Source organism: Sinohyriopsis cumingii, chromosome 19, assembly GCF_028554795.1.
Source record: "Sinohyriopsis cumingii isolate HCF-2022 chromosome 19, ASM2855479v2, whole genome shotgun sequence".
Classification (NCBI taxonomy): domain Eukaryota; kingdom Metazoa; phylum Mollusca; class Bivalvia; order Unionida; family Unionidae; genus Sinohyriopsis; species Sinohyriopsis cumingii.
The window spans coordinates 13849709-13870434 of NC_142979.1; the positions used below are offsets into that span (position 1 = coordinate 13849709).

The following is a 20726-nucleotide window of genomic DNA, read 5'->3' on the forward strand; positions in this document are numbered from 1 at the left end:
TGCATTATGCAACAGTTCATGGTCATTAACTGCGTTATGTAACAGTTCATGGTCATTAATTGCATTATATAACAGTTCATGGTCATTAATTGCATTATGCAACAGTTCATGGTCATTAACTACATTATGTAACAGTTCATGGTCATTAATTGCATTATGTAAGAGTTCATGGTCATTAATTGCATTATGTAACAGTTCATGGTCATTAATTGCATTATGTAACAGTTCATGGTCATTAATTGCATTATGTAACAGTTCATGGTCATTAACTACGTTATGTAACAGTTCATGGTCATTAACTACGTTATGTAACAGTTCATGGTCATTAATTGCATTATGTAACAGTTCATGGTTATTAATTGCATTACAGTAATACCTCGAACATTCACGAGGTTAGGTTCCAGAACCAGTCATGGCTCAGGAGGAATCGCGAATGTTTGGTACGAGTCACTAAAAATGCTAATAAATGCTTATTTCTAGGGTTTAAACCCTAAATATAACCCAAATCATGCTCCCAAAGTACTTTAATTTCATTTAAAAGTTAGTTTAATACATTACCCTTAAAAAGAGAAATAAATGGTTGACGTAAAAATAGAGTACAGTATCGCCTAATGGGTATTTGCCACACTAGCGCATTTACAGTACGGTACATGTATACTAATAGTACCCCTATACTAATTCATTGGCTGACGTTTTCTTTTGCACTCACAGTAAGGTAAAACCAAGCAACGAATGGGACTGTAAACTTAATGACTGACGTTTTCTTTGTCATTGTCAGTAGGTAAACTAGGTAAACTTCATATGTCACAGAAGTCATATAACGAAGGTAAAATTCAATAAAATAAAGAAAACATGTACGTAGAGGGTACCAATGAAAATTTCACGAACCCGTGAATTCGCGAATCCTGAAACGCGAATGCATGAGGTATTACTGTATATAATAGTTCATGGTCATTAATAGCATTATATAACAATTCATGGTCATTAACTGCATTATGTAACAGTTCATGGTCATTAACTGCATTATGTAACAGTTCATGGTCATTAACTGCATTATGTAACAGTTCATGGTCATTAACTGCATTATGTAACAGTTCATGGTCATCAATTGCATTATGCAACAGTTCATGGTCATCAATTGCATTATATAACAGTTCATATAGGACTCACAATACTAATTCAACTCCAATAGTAAACATATGGAAACACTATCATATTCAAAATTCAATAACTTAAATTTTCTGGGTGCTGATGGTGAGACCTATAATTTTCCATGCACAACTAATCTCGGTGCAAGCTTATGTGTGGAGAACACCATATCAGCCATGGCATTTTGTTTATCTACATGTGCACAAAACACGTTATTGATTCTGCACCAAATGAATCAGGTGCTACTTTCATTATTGAGTACTCCTAAGTCAAGCCTGTAAAAATACTAAAATTTCATCAATAGAATTTTGTCTATATTTTTTTAAATTACATATATTATAGGCTCTCAAAAGATATATTTACTAAAACTTTAATTTTCATTATTAACCTATTATGGACCACCAAACCTGTAAATACTCTATTATTTGTTCACCCATTTCTAGACTGGTTCACAGTTCTTCCGTATAATTAGTACCATGTGTCCTTCATGGTCATTCATTGCATTATGTAATTGTTCGTGGTCACTAATTGCATTATGTAATAGTTAATGATCATTAATTGCATTATGCAACAGTTCATGGTCATTAATTGCATTATGTAACAGTTCATGTTCATTAATTGCATTATGTAACAGTCCATGGTCATTAATTGCATTATGTAACAGTTCATGGTCATTAATTGCATTATGTAACAATTCATGGTCATTAACTGCATTATGTAACAGTTCATGGTCATTAATTGCTTTATGTAACAGTTCATGGTCATTAATTGCATTATGTAACAATTCATGGTCATTAACTGCATTATGTAACAGTTCATGGTCATTAATTGCTTTATGTAACAGTTTATGGTCATTAATTGCATTATGTAACAGTTCATGGTCATTAACTGCATTATGTAACAGTTCATGGTCATTAATTGCTTTATGTAACAGTTCATGGTCATTAATTGCATTATGTAACAGTTCATGGTCATTAACTGCATTATGTAACAATTCATGGTCATTAATTGCATTATGTAACAGTTCATGGTCATTAGTTGCTTTATGTAACAGTTCATGGTCATTAATTGCTTTATGTAACAGTTCATGGTCATTAATTGGATTATGTAACAGTTCATGGTCATTAATTGCATTATGTAACAGTTCATGGTCATTAATTGCATTATATAACAGTTCATGGTCATTAATTGAATTATATAACAGTTCATGGTCATTAATTGCATTATGCAACAGTTCATGGTCATTAACTGCGTTATGTAACAGTTCATGGTCATTAATTGCATTATATAACAGTTCATGGTCATTAATTGCTTTATGTAACAGTTCATGGTCATTAATTGCATTATGTAACAGTTCATGGTCATTAACTGCATTATGTAACAATTCATGGTCATTAATTGCATTATGTAACAGTTCATGGTCATTAGTTGCTTTATGTAACAGTTCATGGTCATTAATTGCTTTATGTAACAGTTCATGGTCATTAATTGCATTATGTAACAGTTCATGGTCATTAATTGCATTATGTAACAATTCATGGTCATTAATTGCATTATGTAACAGTTCATGGTCATTAATTGCATAGACATTGGGAAGAGAAATAATCATCTGGTTATAGAAAGTGCATGGCCATTAATCAAATCAATACTGAATACAGTCTATTATATAGTATGCAAGCAATTTAACTGCATAAATACTGTGTGACAGAAATAATGATCATCAAGCCATTTGTATAAATAAAGGTGGAGATCACGTGACCCTGTCCATCTATACAAGTGTGTGTTGTTTGTAATGCTGTGCACAGTGTTAGGTTTTAGATACTTCAAAATCCTGGGATATATTTAATAAAGGTAGCTAAAGATGTGATTGTTTTACAATTCTGATTTAGTGTGTCGGTTTGGTAGAAGGTGGAACATGATATGGCACTGGGCTGGATTTTACATCAAAATAAAATAAAACTGTCATTAGTCTTAAATGGCATGTATGATCAATGACACCTGTCACTGATGAATATCTAGATTTCTCTTTAAAAAGGATCATGACCCTCTCCACATGCACTGGATGCATGTCTTTAATACGTACAAAGATCACGTACCCTTGATAACATATCTGATACAGGGTTAACAAAGGGCGACACATTGTCTCCTTATCACAATAATACAAATGTGGAATTCATGTTTCCCCATCTCAGCATCTGATGATCCTTTCATGTCTTTATGACTTTATCACCTGTGGTATGCATTAGGTCAAGGCTTCCACGTTTTGTGGCCAAAATTTGTCTCAATGTCCCAAGGCCAAATGTATCCATATTCCTAAATCTGACTCTTGTGGGAAAAATTCCCAGTAGCTAGATTACAGCTTTCAGTTTTTGAAGAAGTAATCTATACTTGTCTCAGAAAATTAATTAATTAATAATACTATCCTGCTTCATTTCCTATAAAGGAAACAATTTTAATAATAAATTACAGGAATTTATCAACATGAAAGCATTCATCTATAAGTGAAGCTTGCAGGATAAAATTTAGCTAAACAAGTTATCAGTTGATAATTTTCAAAGTTTGTTGCAGATCCTCTAAATAATACTGCTGATCTGCAAACACAAAAAAATAATTGAACATAAATTGTTTACTTTATTTTCATATGGCATATTAAACTGCAATCAAGAGGAAATGTATTTCAAGTTTGATAAATAAATATGGAAAATCATGTTATGTATACCATATTTTACTGGCATCATAATTATATATGATGTCATTGGTTTGAAGATAATTTATGCAAATTTAACTAAATTAAAGCTAACTATTATTTTCTAATTAGCAAGAGTATTACACGACACAATGAAAATTTGTACACTGTTGGTTGTTAAGTCAATTAGAAAATGTTAGTACTTGATCATCAGTTTCATGAACCCAGGGCTCTGTTTATAAATTGAAATAAAAATCTCGTTAAATTATTTTTTATTTTAATATCTGAATTGCATGTTCTATTGTGGTAAGTGATATTGGTGAAATGATTCATTGATATATTGATGCATTGATACCAATGCTGTAGTGATACACATATTGATACAAGAAATGGAGAATCAATACAAAATGATATGTACCATGTACAAGTTATTTTAGTCTTCAGCAGTCATGACCGATTATTATTAGTTTGTCTTGTTATTCTTTAAATATAGAATTCATCTGAGCAGCATTTGCAGTTCTAGGCACTCACTTTTATTAGTAAAACGAAGAAGACTATTGAGAATACTTGCTCACAAATTAAAACATTGACATGGTTCATAATCTGTTTTCCCATCCCATGCTAATTATCTTAACCAAGCACCATGTTCAGCATATATGATACATTCCAAATATTATGTTTCATATGTATAATGAAGTACTTGACTCATCATTTAATAACCACAGTTTCTTCACTGAAATGTATGTCTACTTTGGTCGATTTGAAAGCAACACTACTGGTGTGTCACACAGTGAAATATGTTACATTGAAATCTCATTCGTGGTTATTGCTTATTCCGGTCCAGGTTAAATAATAACTACCAATCAGAAATTAGTGTAGCTTATTCCCTGCGTGACAAACAGGAAATATGAACAAAACAACTGAGAAACTTCACGCATAAGTCATTAATATGTAAGGTACTTAAACAGAGATGCTGTCAGTTGTGTGATTGTGTGAACCGTGCAAAATTTATACAAATTCACACACTTGGATAATAGCGATGTAAGAGAGCTCATTTAAATTATTTGATAGTCCCGCATATGAAAATGTGTTCAGGTAAGTATACAATTTTTATTTAGCCATTCTTGTTGCGACCTCTATTTTTCAGGTAGGCAACTGTTTACACATCTGGGTTTTTCAAGCATGACATGAGTGTTTGTTAAACTAAATTTGATTGGCACACTGGAATAGACATTGTGGCTCAGTATGAACCTTCCAAGAAGGGAGTTTTACAAATGCTTACAAGTTGTTTAAAATATGGGCAACCTAGAAAACCCAAAATATCTGATTCTCTGCATGGTTCATTACATTTTTGTTTGGCAAACACTGGCTGGTAATAGTGATGATACCAGTAATTTTTAAAGTTATGAAGTATTATGGATTAATAGAACTGGGAAATTGATAATGGAGATACCAGTGAGTGATTTTGATCTTGAAAATAGTGTTAAATATGAGCCTGATGTGCATGTTGGGATGAAAAAAAATAGATGGCATGACAGATAATCTCCTTTTCAATGATCTTTTAAAATTAAATGTTGACTGGGCAGAATACTGAGCCTAATTAAAATACAGACAATTTAAAAGCTGAATGCATTTTTCATTTTTTATTACAGTTTTATATTTTTTTATCAACAAATTCAGCCCTGCAGAAGCAGCAGAGGGGGCGAATCCGACATTTTGTCCAATCGTTATTTGGCTTAATTGTTACTTTCTGCACTCAGCGGATCCGGTGTCGTCAGCGCCTGGTAAAAAAAAAACGACGTCGTCGTCGAGGGGATCGTCCAATCGTCATTTGGTTTAATTAACACCTTCTGCGCGCCGATCCCCAGCATCGTCAGCGTCCGGTAAGCACATCGACGACCGCGTCGATGTCATCGCCCCCTCTGCTGCTAAGTAGTTACTTACAATGATCTTACAAACAGAGTGATCACTAACTCCTCCTCTTGTAGATCAATTAGGTTATTTGACTGATCGGTAAGTCTAAAATTAATTCTCGTTAAAAACCGATTATGGCATCGCATATAGACCGGATTAATCGGATTCTCAACGATTAAAAATCCCGGAGGGGCTGTTGGTGAAAATGAATAAAGGATATATCCCTGTTGAGCTTGATTTGATTGCTTGGTATCTACCTGGTAACTTCCTTCGATAGCATCACACACTAGATTAATCACTATCACCGATGCAATATTTACGTTGTATGGAGCAATATGCCTACCACCATCTCCGTTATCGTGTCTGAGGATAGTTGATGGGGGGGTGTCCGCGGGTGGATTCTCAGGCCATCCTAGTATGGTTCTTATTGAACTGTTATAGATATCAACCATGTACCCCGGTGTGCTTATTTCAATCGTCGACGATAACGTCGGTTCATGAACCGTAATAGCGATTTTTTATTCTTTTCCTGTGATCGATTTTATCCTGCGTTGAAATTCTTTATTGATTTACTCTATTTGGTATGACCCGTAACCTCCTTCCGGTGTGACGGGTCAGTTTCGATGGGGAAACTGTCATATTTCCTATATAATAATTATTATGACACTTTCCCCATGTGTGGCGGGTCAGTTTCGATGAAGGAACTGTCCTAGTTGTTATAAATAATAATTATGACATTTCCTTCCATGACTCTGTCATGGGGTATTGTTGTTGTTGTTGTTGTTGCAAAATAAAAAAATTTTTTATTAAATAATGCCCCATCGGCGGATTTTGACCGACGAGGATACCAATGAAATAATAAGACTCCGTGGGAAAACACCAATATCGGAAATAGCAGATCGATACAAAATCAGTTACCAGCGCATTTACAAAATTTGGAAAAATGAGCCCGACAATGATATCAGAATGATTGACCTCAGCATCGACGATGAAATAAACCAGATTGTTGATGCGCCTAGTGATGCGAATTCATCCATGGACGCCATCGTGGATAAACAGACCATTCAGGACTTGCAATGGCGGCTGAATAATTTGATCAACGAGAATAAATCATTGCAACGACAACTCAAACACGTGTCAAGCACGGCCGATTACAATCGAGTACAACGGCGTTATGATTATTTGCAACAGCGTTATGACGACTTGCAACAGCGACACGATGATATGCAACGGCGTCACGATGATACTCAACGGCGACACGATGATGCGCAACGGCGACACGATGATATGCGACGCACCATTAATGGGCTCCAGCATGAACTCGGGAGTGTTCGGAAGGAATTGAATGAAGCGCAACACGATAATGCGCTACTGATTCAGCGAATCACCGAAATGACCGCAGTCCCCCCCCCCCCCCAGCGAGCCGGAAATAATCAGAAAAAAGAATAAACCCCACGAGGATAAACCTCGTGAGGACAGACCTCGTGAGGACAGACCTCACGAGAGTAAATCTCGTGAGAATAAATTCACGATCAACGAAATCCCCGGTGTAGTATCTCGCAGCGATATTAGGTTTGTGAACCGCATGGACAGGGTGCTTCAAGATAGCGACTAGGCCTTTCGTTCGGTAATTACCCATACTGTGTCAAATCGTTTGACGTCATGGTTTGGAAACATTTTTTCATATTCTCGTTGGTAATATTTGTTGCGGAGAGACAACCGAGCTTTCGCTGAACGACTCTCAAATATCATACAATCGTATTTATCTCCGCTGGGGAATTTCTGAACTGCATGATACTTTCCGTTCTTGAATTTTACATTGATCGGCATCATCGGGTAGGATTTTTTATAGTCGCTGATGACGCTGTCGAATTTCACCGGGTGATATTCCAACAGCGACATTATAATTAAAGCCGTTATTTAATTAAATATTAAAATGATATCAGGTGGACGATCCTGGATGAACAATTGCGCCGAAAACTTTTCCAGACAAGCTAGTCATTTCGTTGATGATGTTGCCTCGGGGCGAATTAAACTAGCACCACCGAAGTTACCATTATTTCGGTACGACAAATCCAGAATAATTTCCCCGGCGAATCAACTTTACAAGGACAATAGAGTCAATACTATCTGTTTAAATATCAACGAGAAAAGGATCATCGAATTTGATTCCATCGCGGATACATGTAGATGGTTCAACCTCAGACCGGACACGATTCGACAATCCTTTTTTCAAGCCCGAGATGGATTATGGATCGTGTTGCGCGGTGATATCGACGCGGAAAAGCGGGCTTGGTTTGATGACATTGATACTCTATTCGATAACGCGATTAATAGTCTACCAGAAATATATCGGTCGTGGGTCAATTGTTTACCCAAGTCCCGGACGGCCTCAACCCTAAAATAGTTGTACCACCGAGGAGATAATTTCCGACGCGATGAAGAATTTAACGCCCTTCATTGATGGGGAAACTGTCATATTTCCTATATAATAATAATTATGACACTTTCCCCATCATCGGGAAAACCATCCATTGACCGACCACACATGGAATCGTAACGCGCTGGTATGTTCGTCCGTCGCGGTAACATTTTTCCCGGCGAATCCAACATCATCGATGACCTCGTTGATCCACGCCGGATCATTTACAAAATCAGATTCGGGCCAGTCGGGATAATACAGCACGTAGTCGGATCGATCAGCGTGTTTAGTATCATCCGATTGTAATCGACCACCGAATCCCTTGTATATCGATTTGATTTTTTCAATGATATTTTTTAGCGTTAATTTACCCCTTCGGAACCTCATATCCGGAAATATATCGCCGAAATGTTTCAACAGCGCGTTGTACTTGTCAAGTCGGTCTGGTTGCGCTAGCATCTCAGATACGCTATTGATTAACCCGGCGCGACTCACATGAACACTCTTTACATCAAGTCGATCCGGAATCACATCGGGGAGACTCAACGCGCCGAGAACATTTCTGACAATTTCGAGTTGTTGCCGGGGGTTGATTTTATCAGACCGACATGGCGTCGTTGCTACGGCGTTACCGTTATTATACTCGTCGACGAGAACGCGCTGATATCGTTGCAGCCGCGAAACGTTCTTATTCAGATGCTCTATCCGGTATTTATCTAGTTTTCTTACGTCGGTCTGAAACACGTGATTGAGATACGTCAACGCCTTTTCGTATGGCTCTAGCCGCTGTTCGGGGTCGTATTGGTAGTATTTATCGGTGATTTCATCGCCGGTAATTTCATTACCGACAGTGATTTTACCGACAGTGATTTTATCACCGATGTCAGTATTTCCCGCTGCAGCAATTCTCTCTCCGATGGACGATTTTAAAAAATTATCTACGCGTGGATCACTATCGAGTACAGCGTCGCTGACTCGTTTCCGCTGCTGTTGTTTTTTTTTTTTCCATATTTCGTATTCATCTGGTAATTCCCATTCAACTGAATAACCGGTTCGTTTCATCATTTCAACGAGTCTGCACGTGAAATAACGTTTTGAATTGTTCTCGTCGATAATCGCGCTAATAAACATGTATCCGTAACCGGTATGTACATCACAGCGGTTTGGCGTTCTAAACATCAACTCCGTCGACGATAAATCCCTTTCATGTGATTCGATTGCGGAAATAATATCATCGCGGGTCAGTGGAAGCTCTGTGCGACTCCGTTTTATTGCTGAATAATGTATTTCCGAAATATTTCGGAAACGATGGATGGCTTGTTTGGTCGCCTCTACAGACCCTAATTCCTCGGAAAACACCGTCATGTACTTGAATCGCGGGTCCACAATGGATATCCCGGCCTCGATGGTACAATTGTAGATCACCACGTCGATGTTTTCAAACGCCGCAGTGGTATCAGCGAAATCCTGTTGTTTTTCGGCCGGGTCAGTGTACGCATGATAGTACTTTACTCGGTATCCTAAGTGCTGTAACAATTTGGCGAGTTTCTCCACGGAATAATTTCCGCGTCGTTTGTGCACGAATACAACTGCACGATTTCCTCGTCGTAACGTGTCTAACAGTTTACTGTAGTTGTCTCGGTGAGATTGTTCCACAATAAATTTTTTACCATGATCGGGCCGATATTCGTTGATGATGAATTTCATGTCCGGGCGATTTAAGTATTTCCTGAATAATTCTAGGTCGTCATTGTTAGCGTCCGCGTCAAGTACAATTACCCGTTTCGCGGATGAAATCAGCCATGTTAGTGTTCCCCAAATCTGTTTACTGCGTCTTGATGAGACTATCTGTCGAAGGATTCCGTGCCACTCATCCAGCAATAGAACATCGGGAATTACCCCGACCCGTACAATTGCTTCTACTTGTGAAATGACTTTACGAGGCTTTTTTGTATCGAATATAATGTCTCCATGGATACTCTCGTACGATTCGAGATTGTAGTCGATGGCGGTCTTTCTGGTAAATGTCTTTCTGTACGAGACGCACAACACAGACTGATCATCTCGTATTGATTTCCACGCCGACTCTGACTTGCCGAGTCCACAGTGGGATCCATCCATGTAGTCGTCGTTGAGAATGATTTTACACCCCCGGCCGCCTTCATGAACGGGTGATTCGTGGTAAGTATAATCGGGAGTCCTCTTGGGAAACTCTCCACTGTAGTCCTTGCGGCGATAATTAAAACTCCTTACATACCTTTCGTAGAGGGTTTTATCGTCGTCACCGGGATTTTTGTCACTATCACGCTGTACTATTATTTTTTGCGTGCTTCTGTAACAACCGATCACAAACTGATCAGAGTAAACACGCACAAATGCGTCAATGGCCTTTCCCTCGATGAATCCACCGATCTCATTGTACCCGTGACGTCGCTGACATATGTTGCAAAATGATCCTGCAACTCGCCATAGCGACACTATGTTGCCGAGCCGATTTGTAGTTCCGGTGATTTGATCGGGTTGTCCGGACAACAACGTGGAAAACTGTCGAATTTGTTCAGCGGTGATTTCATCATCGGTGATTTTATCACTGGTAATTTCATTACCGATTTCAGGTTTCAGTTGTTCGTAACACTGCTGAATAGAAACCGGACAAGATAGCAGCGTGCTGGTGAATCCAACAGGATAAATCAATCGCTTATCAACGCTATTTAGTCGCGCCGACCTGGTTCCGGACAATTTGATGCTATACAGTCCAGCTTGCGTATCAACATTCCATGTTGGTCTATCCGCGGCGACTTTCTTCAACAGCGATTGATGTTCCTCGAAATCCACCGGGATCGTTTTCAACATGATGTGATAACCGCCGCTGGTTTCAAAAACCAAAACATCGTTGACGGAGTCAACTAACTCATGGAAATACGACAACAACTCGGCCAGCGATGGCGTCTTGGAATCCACGTCGATGGTAGGATATCTGCACCGGTGTTTCGGAATAATCTCATTAACAGCGGAATGTCCCTGAAATTCGCTTATGTCAGGATCATCTACGAATACGTGAAATCGCCCCATTTGTTGGATGATTACTCCACGAATTTGATAGTCTGCAACGGTGAGAAGATCAATTGCGGACCTTTTACTGGAAACACTCCAAGATGGACCCAAATGCCTTCGGTAGTATTCTCGTACGTCGTGATACGTTTCCGGGGACGTAAAAAATTCATCCGGGGACTCTTCGTAGTAAGATGTTCCGCGCCCCAATTCGTCGATGAAGGTGTTATTGGAATAATGATTATCCATTATACTATATGCTTTTTAATATTTAATTGAATATTTAATAATGGTTAATAATAATGGTTAATCCGGCGCTTGCTGTCAATAAATGCAAATGGCTTCCCCAGGGATCAGGGGTCCCATGCGGAAAAAACTGCTACGGTGAGTTTTGCGGGGTGCATAATAGTAGATCAAAACAGGGGAGTAAGAACGGTCCTCAGCCCTGTCTCAGATGTGGAACGGGAGTCCGAGGAAAGATCCGAATTTGTATCGGCTGTGGAAGTCCCCAGTATCGGTCCGCGGTAGAATACTGCCAACGAAAGAATAAACCGATACCATCCCCGGAAGAATTCTTAAAATCACGATGGGGCGACCCGTCACATGTCCCATCAATATTGACCTGCCATACATGGTTAAAAAGTCAGACCCATGACAGAGTCATGGAAGGAAATGTCAATCAGTCCCCGATAATGGGGAAAGTGTCATAATAATTATTATTATAGGAAATATGACAGTTTCCCCACCCATGACAGAGTCATGGAAGGGATTCATCGGCGGAGACTGGTCAGAGTAAAAAAAAATTATAATAATTATTGTTCCTGTTAATTCTGACCGTTTTTAACAGGAAAAAATTTCCCATGGTCGACCCACCCCCGCGATGACGGATTTATTACACCGTGAAAATGACTCTATCATCGATGAAGGAAGTGTCATATTTCCTATAATAATAATTATTCTGACATTTCCTTCCATGACTCTGTCATGGGTGGTGACTTTGACGGCATAATAATAGCGATGTGGGGGTAATGATTCACCAAGTAAATTACCTATCGCGGCGATGAATTACAAAAAAAATATCGCGGCAATAATTACAATTAATTTTTTTCTCCGCGGCAAAAATATATCAGTTGTTTTTATTGTTGTTGTTATAGCAAGGTCACTACTAATAGTAACTACTTAGGGGCCAATAACAAGTTACCAGGTAGATACCAAGCAATCAAATCAAGCTCAACAGGGATATATCCTTTATTCATTTTCACCAACAGCCCCTCCGGGATTTTTAATCGTTGAGAATCCGATTAATCCGGTCTATATGCGATGCCATAATCGGTTTTTAACGAGAATTAATTTTAGACTTACCGATCAGTCAAATAACCTAATTGATCTACAAGAGGAGGAGTTAGTGATCACTCTGTTTGTAAGATCATTGTAAGTAACTACTTAGCAGCAGAGGGGGCGATGACATCGACGCGGTCGTCGATGTGCTTACCGGACGCTGACGACGCTGGGGATCGGCGCGCAGAAGGTGTTAATTAAACCAAATGACGATTGGACGATCCCCTCGACGACGACGTCGTTTTTTTTTTACCAGGCGCTGACGACACCGGATCCGCTGAGTGCAGAAAGTAACAATTAAGCCAAATAACGATTGGACAAAATGTCGGATTCGCCCCCTCTGCTGCTGCAGATCATAAACTAGAAAACCATATATCCATATCAGGGCTAAGATAAACTGAAAAATAAGGATGAAGAAAAAAAATGATATTAAGTAAAGGTGTCTATTTAAGTACCTCTGTCTGCACAAGCAGACTATGGCATTGATGGACTAAAACCCCTAATACAGCATTATGGAACAGATACAAAATCTAGCATGATAGTTAACTACTGAATGAAGAAAGTTAGTTTATATTAGTGAAAAATCCTATTCTGGAGCAGATGTATCCACAATACAATATCTGTGAGCTCTGAAAAATTTGAAATAACAGCCACAAAGATGTTCCCCAACATCTTCAAGCTGACAAAGCTAGCTATGAATATGCCCCTTCAGAAGGAAACATTGAAAAATATTCATACACAGATAAGGAACAGAGTATGCTCAGATATAATTAACAGATTCACACTTGTTCAAGCAGAGGTGACATCTTTTAACCATGACCATTTCCTCCTACCCCTCCTTCTTTTCTACTCTCACCTTCTTCTGGTGACAGAGAGTGAAGTCCCCTTTAAGATAAAATCCTGGCAGCATCTCTCCTTAGATTGTACTTGGGGAACAAATCTGCTGATCAACTAAATTAAATTTGTACAAAATCAGACAACTCAAGTTTATCACCTTATGTAAACAAAAAAAAAAATATTATAGAATAGGACTGGGTGTTGTCAATAGTTTTCCTTCTTGACTTACAAATACAAGTACCTCTGGCTGCAGCAGTCTTTTGCATCTGCAGGAAGCACAATATGATACATTTTGTTTGTATTCATCCTCATTCCCAGTTGTATTCATCCTCATTCCCATTTGTAATCATCCTCATTCCCCGTTGTATTCATCCTCATTCCCATTTGTATTTATCCTCATTCCCATTTGTATTCATCCTCATTCCCATTTGTAATCATCCTCATTCCCAGTTGTATTCATCCTCATTCCCATTTGTAATCATCCTCATTCCCAGTTGTGTTCATCCTCATTCCCATTTGTAATCATCCTCATTCCCATTTGTATTCATCCTCATTCCCATTTGTATTCATCCTCATTCCCAATTTGTTCTAGATGAGATTTTTCTTTGCACAAGGAGATTGCTTTATTTCTTCTATTTTGAAGATAATATTGTAGTGTCTTCCAAGTTTAAGTGAGACAATAAATGGTAATAAGATGTTTTCAAGTCATTTTTGTCATGCAGAATTAAGGGCCTGATGGCTAAAGTGAGTTAAATGGAGCCACCATTAAATGGCCTAAAACAATGAATAAAATTCACTGACAAGCAACATGTAGTCTGTTTGAAAGTATATTTGTTTTCTTGTCATCGCTGAGAATTGCATTTAAATATATGATAACTATATCTCTACCTTTAATCTGCCTACTGGAAATACAACCAGAATGTCAACGTACATAAAGGGGCACCACCTACCTTCAAAAGATGGAAAGACCATCAAGTTCATATGTGTATCAATATGTATTGTATCACAGGCTGTGTATCACGAGTCGTATCAATATGAGGCACAGGTATATCATTTCACCCATAGTAAGTGATACGGCCAAGTGAAATAAATTAACTTTTGTTAAAACCTGCCTGGAGAGACTACTTCTATGAGAGACCACATCTATGAGAGACCAGTTTCTCCAAATACAGGTTTGTCAATTAGTGTCATGGCCTGTCATGACAGACGCCCTACCTTGAGAGACCATTACATTTTTGGCAGAAGAGGTGGTCTTTAATACAAGTTCTACTGTATTATATCAAGCTATTCTGGACACATATGACAACAATGACACTAAAAAATTAGAATCGTTTGGTATCAATTCACAAAATCTGTAGATGATGTACGGGGGGAAGCATGACCAGCATGTTAAAAAGGCATGACTTTCAATCTCTGCAACAAATTTACAGATTTGTTTTCTTCTACAAAGTGGTTAAAGGATTAGTCACAGCTTTACCAGCTGAAAATTTTGAGATTGCAAATTAAATGTAGATGCCAAATCAATACCTGAAAGTACTTAGATCACTACGCCAAAAATATTATTGAAAGATAGGTTATCAACAATGAATAAACCTTTAATTTAGAACATTATGAACTATACTCTATCAAATACAGTTACAGATACAGACGTATATTCTTTAGTACTAAATACACATGACAGAACTTTATAGTTTAATACTATGTAGGCCCTCGTGCACTGTTATCTATCTGTATCTAATCTTACAAGCATGCACCGAAAAACTAAGGGCGCATTTTATCATTTGGCCTGCCGTTGATGTATAATTTTTTTTAAGAATCCAAGTGACAACCTCTAAATCTTCGTAATTGAACTCTGTCAGAATTCCAATTCTTCCTTTTGCCATGGTTTCACTTCAACTTTCTTTTAAAATCACAAGATAATGTTGTTGAACAGAGAATATCTTGAAGTTGAAAGTAGACGAAGGGAACTAACTCTATAAGGTTCAAATCAACAATGTCGATTTATCGGTTCTAACCTGCACTGTCAAAACGCATGCGGAACACGATTTCGAATTGGCCGTCGCGAAAGACGAGTCCGAATAATACTTAAATGAAACAAAACAATTTATTATATGTCTTTGACATAAATATTTACAACACACACACACAAACACAAACACGCACACATTCATACACATACCTATTTAAGGTAAGATACATTATTAGGAGCAGCAGGGAAGTTCTACAGACCCCCTGGCACAGACTAAATTAATCCTTCCAGACAAACTTTCTCCGTAGAAGCCTCAGATTTCAAAAATAACGCCTCCTACGCAAAATAATCCGCAAAATTTCAACCCAAAGTGCATTTTCAGGCATAAAAAAAACAGCATTTTTTTGGGGGGGGTATTGTAAAATTTATTTGCCGTAATTGAATTTGGGTTGTAATTTTATGAGTAAATTTGATCAAGACCGATTCGATATCTACTACGCGGATCATGAAGATTAATCGTGACAAATCCGTGCGGAGTCGCTTGAGCGTGACTAAAGAAATTTTTAAACTTATTTATATCCATGTCGCCATTGCACCAAGTTTGATGGATATTCCTTAGCGTGTGAGTATCAACGCCATTAAAAACTGATAAAATATTACAATTATCTCTAATTACCTTCGGAATTTGCGTATATCGCTGCGTCACGTAAATCACATCGGTGTTCTTATGTCGGCCGCGCGAGAATATCCTGGCCGGATTAGTTTGTTTGTCCAGCATCACATCATCAAAAACAACAAGATTATTAGTATCGCCGTCTAAACTTTCCACTGATGGAGCTTCATTTATGTCCGTGATAAATTCTATTGTGCCATCCTCAGTATTATCGCTAAATTCCTTTAGTACTTTATAACATCGTTGATCATCTACGGACGGTGCAACCAAATACAACTTATCCCATTTTAACCATCTCATTATCAAATTTAGTAACAACTGCGTCTTTCCAGAACCGGATGGTCCAATGATTATCATTCTTATCGAATTTGGTAATGCCTCGGTGTGCTTTACTTGCTCGCGTTTTTTCGTGGCTGAAAAATCAATTACATTCATGTTATTAGAATATTATGGATTCATATTGTGTTAAGTGTCGCACTCGAACTGCTACGCTAAATCCAATCGAAGTCGTTACGCGCAACAACAGGAATGCAATCAAAGGCGAATGTGCGGTTTGTGGAACAAGCAAATTTAGATTCGTAAAAAAAAAGATAGAAGAACCGGAGGAGACATTACCGCCTCCATGAAAAATCTGCCAGGATTGCCTTGGGCGAAATATCCAGGAGAGAAACATTTGCCAGGATACAACTATTGCGGACCTGGTACAAGGCTAGATATAAGACTTAATAATAATAATCAACCAAATCCTGGTGAAGAACCAGTAAATGCTATTGATAACGCATGCTATTATCACGATCTCGCATATCGCAGTGGAGATTTAGAACAACGACATCTCGCTGATGTGAAGCTAATTCACGCAATAGACGCCATTCCTAATAAAAAATTCAAAGAAAAATTGGCAACTTGGTTGATAAAAGGAGCAATGAAAGGTAAATTAGTTTTAGGTGCTGGTAATTTATAATGGAGCAAATATATTATTCTCCGCGAGGATTCTGGAAAGGAAAATCAGCAATTGCCAAACTCGCCAAGGCTGCAAAAGTAAAACACTCCACCGCTGCATTATGGTTATCAAAGCAAGCGGTTTGGCAAATTTATCTTCCTCCACCTAAGAAAATACCATATGCGAGTTTCTCTGTCAGTGTCCCTAATGAAGTCCATCAGGCTGATCTTATGTTTCTTCCTTACGATACCGTTGACGGAGTTATATACAAATATGTTCTGACGGTTGTTGATATTGCAAGTAGGTACAAGGAAGCAGAACCATTATCGAATAAAACAGCAACGGAAATAGCAAAAGCATTTGAGAAAATTTATTCACGATCTCCATTAACATGGCCGAAGCTTCTCCAGGTTGATCCAGGTCGAGAATTTCTTGGCGCGGTTACTTCACTGATGAAAAAGAATAATGTTAAAATCCGTCGCGGTATTGTAGGTGTTCATCACAATCAAGCTATCGTTGAGAGATTCAATAAAACTCTTGCAGAACGATTATTCGGATATCAGTACGCGCGCGAATTTATCCAAGATAAACGATCTCACGATTGGGTAACAAGATTACCTCACGTGATTAACGCACTAAATAACGAAGTAACACGAACAATATCAATGAAACCCGCAATTGCAATTACAAAAACAAATATACCACTAAAGCGAAGTTCAATAATTTCGCCGGTGTTAGGTAGTGTCACGGTTAGATATTTATATAAAGAAGGAGAAGCCGAGGGTGGCAGAAAAAGAGCAACCGATCCAAATTGGAGTGTTACAACGCATAAAATATCGGCAGTAACAAGATCATCAGGAAGACCAGCAATTTATTTTCTAGATTCATTAGCACCACAACGAGGATTTACCAAAGAGGAACTACAAGTAATTCCAAAGGATACTCAATTACCGCCATCTTCGTTAATGTGAAATCTAATTCTACCTAACTGAGATAATTTTCTTACTCGAGACACGGCTAGATAAACTAAATTTGACCAGGAAATTCTATCATCAACAATCCAAACTTGGCCATCTACTGTTAATCCCTGCGATGAGTGTATCGTTGCTGCATATCCAAGTTTCCATGGAGATCTTTCAGCATTTATCGCATCATTGACAAGATTAATATCAACGAAAATAATATCATTCAAAACTAATATTTTTTCTTCTCCGTATGGCAAAGTAACATTAATATTTTGTTTTCTGGTATCAGCAGGCCTATAGCACAACGGAACCTGCAACGTTGGAAATTTCTCGCAGTGAAGCTTGAATAGTATTTCCTGAATAGCATCGCGAATAATTTTCCTACTAGCAACAATCAAATGATCTGGACGCCACAAAGTTAGAAAATTATCCATCGAAGTCTCGTCAATTATTTTTCTCATCACATCACATTGAAATTTATTAGGTTGCAACCGAATCATTTTTTTAAACTCAGTCAGTAAAATATCATTAGATCTATAATCAGCATCAATCTCTTCATAATAATCCACAAAATTTCTAAGCCATCTATGAGGAGATTCGCCATCAATAGGATCAGGTTGTCCATGATCGCCGCACATTATTACTGCAGTATTTTTTTCTTCTAGCCAACTCAGGAATGATTTTAGTATAACTAAATTTACTGTGCAAATTTCATCAAATATTATAATCTTGTTGATATATTTGTTTCCCATTCGAGACGGATCCCATAATCCACCACTATATTTGAAATAACTGTGATACGTGCAAGAACTAACACCACGCTGCTTTATTTCTCGCGCTAGTCTGTGAGTTGGAGTTAACACTATCATATCAGAATTTGAAAATAAGTTTATTGCTCTTGTTGTTTTACCACTACCGCCAGGACCATTTAGGTAAACGAATTTATTTCGTGAAATCGGATCAAATGCGGATGCTGCTGTTGATACTTCATCGCATTGGTCTTTATGAAACTTATCGCAATCTTCTACATCAGCGTCTTCGCAATAATCTAGAATATCTTCGTTTTTTATTCTCCAAGTTCCCCAATCTCCATTGGCAATTAAATTTTCCAATCTACACTGATATTTCTTATCGATATAAAACGAATCCGTTGCAACTCTTACCGCGATATCAGAAAATTTATTTATCATTGACAGCAAATTGATACTCACATAAGCGAGCATCGATGATCTTAAATGAGTATACTGCGCCGATTCTCCATCGAGATAAGTTATCACTGTTCCTAATTTTTCTCCATCAATAATAATATTTTCTCTGTTGCAGAATATTCCACGCGATACTGTATCGGCAATAATAAAATCCATCTCAGCATCATTGATGAATAATCTAGCGTGTCGGTGTTTATGATCAACTGATCCTCCTTGAGTGAATTTACCAATGATTTTTCTTCCAATATCTTTCGCGTTCTCGCAGTCCGTGGGTAACCACACTTCAGTTTGTTTCCTATAGGATATAATCGCTTCACTCACCATCAGCGATAGTAACATCGATGAATTCAACATATACCTCAACAGCACTATAGGGACCCATTTGCGTTGAGATAAATGCCGACCAAACCAAATATAGCAAATCCTATGTAAATTCTCAGCAAGTTCGAACGAAGTAACATGAGCGAATCCGGTCATGACAAAATCGGGTAATGGTCCGTTGATTGCCACTCTTGTCATCTCGCTGGTAGGATGGCCGAATTTAGCAAAGTAATCCGCACAATCGCCATATCCGAGGAAACTTCCAGGATAGCACGCGCTCATATCAACTGAAATCATATCTTCGAAATAATATTTGGTATTCCATAATCCTCCATGGCCATATTCGATACAGCTAAGTTGAATATCATTAAGAAACTCATTCTTTGTAGGTTTCCACGAATTTCTTTCTCTAGCAGCATGAGCGGCAACAGACGGAACAGTAAAACAATTTGTCAGCAACTGATCTGGATTTGACGAATATTTCTCCGCGATATTTCTCATCGCTTCATGCAATTTTTCATCACGGTAAATATCTCCGCGTGGCAAGATAAATTGATCGTATTTTTCTTCGCTAGAAAATAACCAAACCGATATTGGATCAGACTTTGCTAATAATTTGATATATCGGAACATTGCATCAGAATTGTCTTTTACGTCATCCGTGAAAAATTCCACGGGATAGAATTTAATGGAGCGATCCTTCGGGAATATCATCACTGACTGCGACCACGCATGTGAATTATGATCAACAATTTCGATTGGTGTTCCTCGAGATTTATACGGCGACGAATATAATATTTCACCCGATAGTGTTTTAACCGTAATAGGAAATTTAAGTTTCTTGCTCAGCGCAGCAACATCATCAATCGATGCACCATCAGCAACTGTCTTTGCCCATGAATTAATTTTATCCAATCTCAATTGGGTCAGACCAGATCCGCGACGAGCATTTTTCATATGCTCGATAACTCTCTCAGCCACGCAATTTATCATCGGTGATTCTTTCATCGCTGGTAGATTTTTCGCATCAGGATTATTATTCAGCCGATAAATTCCATAAACAACAGCGCTAGAAGGATAAGCTCTAGCATAATAAGGACCATCAATTCCCAATAATAATCCTGGCTTCGAATTCTTATCAAGAACGACATTTTTCTTACCGCCGCGTACTGGATCTCGTTTGTCGCGAATAATCCAAGTATCGTCCGGCATTTGTGCAATAAATTTTATTCCGAAAATAAATCGCTCATCTT

The 20726-nt window shown here is 38.0% G+C and overlaps 1 protein-coding gene across 2 annotated transcripts in view; it reads right to left on the reverse strand.

The window, feature by feature from the left end:
* LOC149775156 (uncharacterized) overlaps positions 1-15380 on the reverse strand; it is a 120376-nt gene extending 104996 nt beyond the window's left edge. For both annotated transcript variants that reach the window (XR_016416610.1, XM_089944243.1), the window contains exon 1: positions 15227-15380. Coding sequence is in view for 1 of the 2 variants with exons in the window: in XM_089944243.1 (XP_089800369.1) it covers positions 15227-15280 (54 nt within the window). In the remaining variant the exon portion in view is untranslated. The remainder of the gene's footprint in view (positions 1-15226) is intronic.
* Between the last annotated feature and the right edge of the window lie 5346 nt (positions 15381-20726).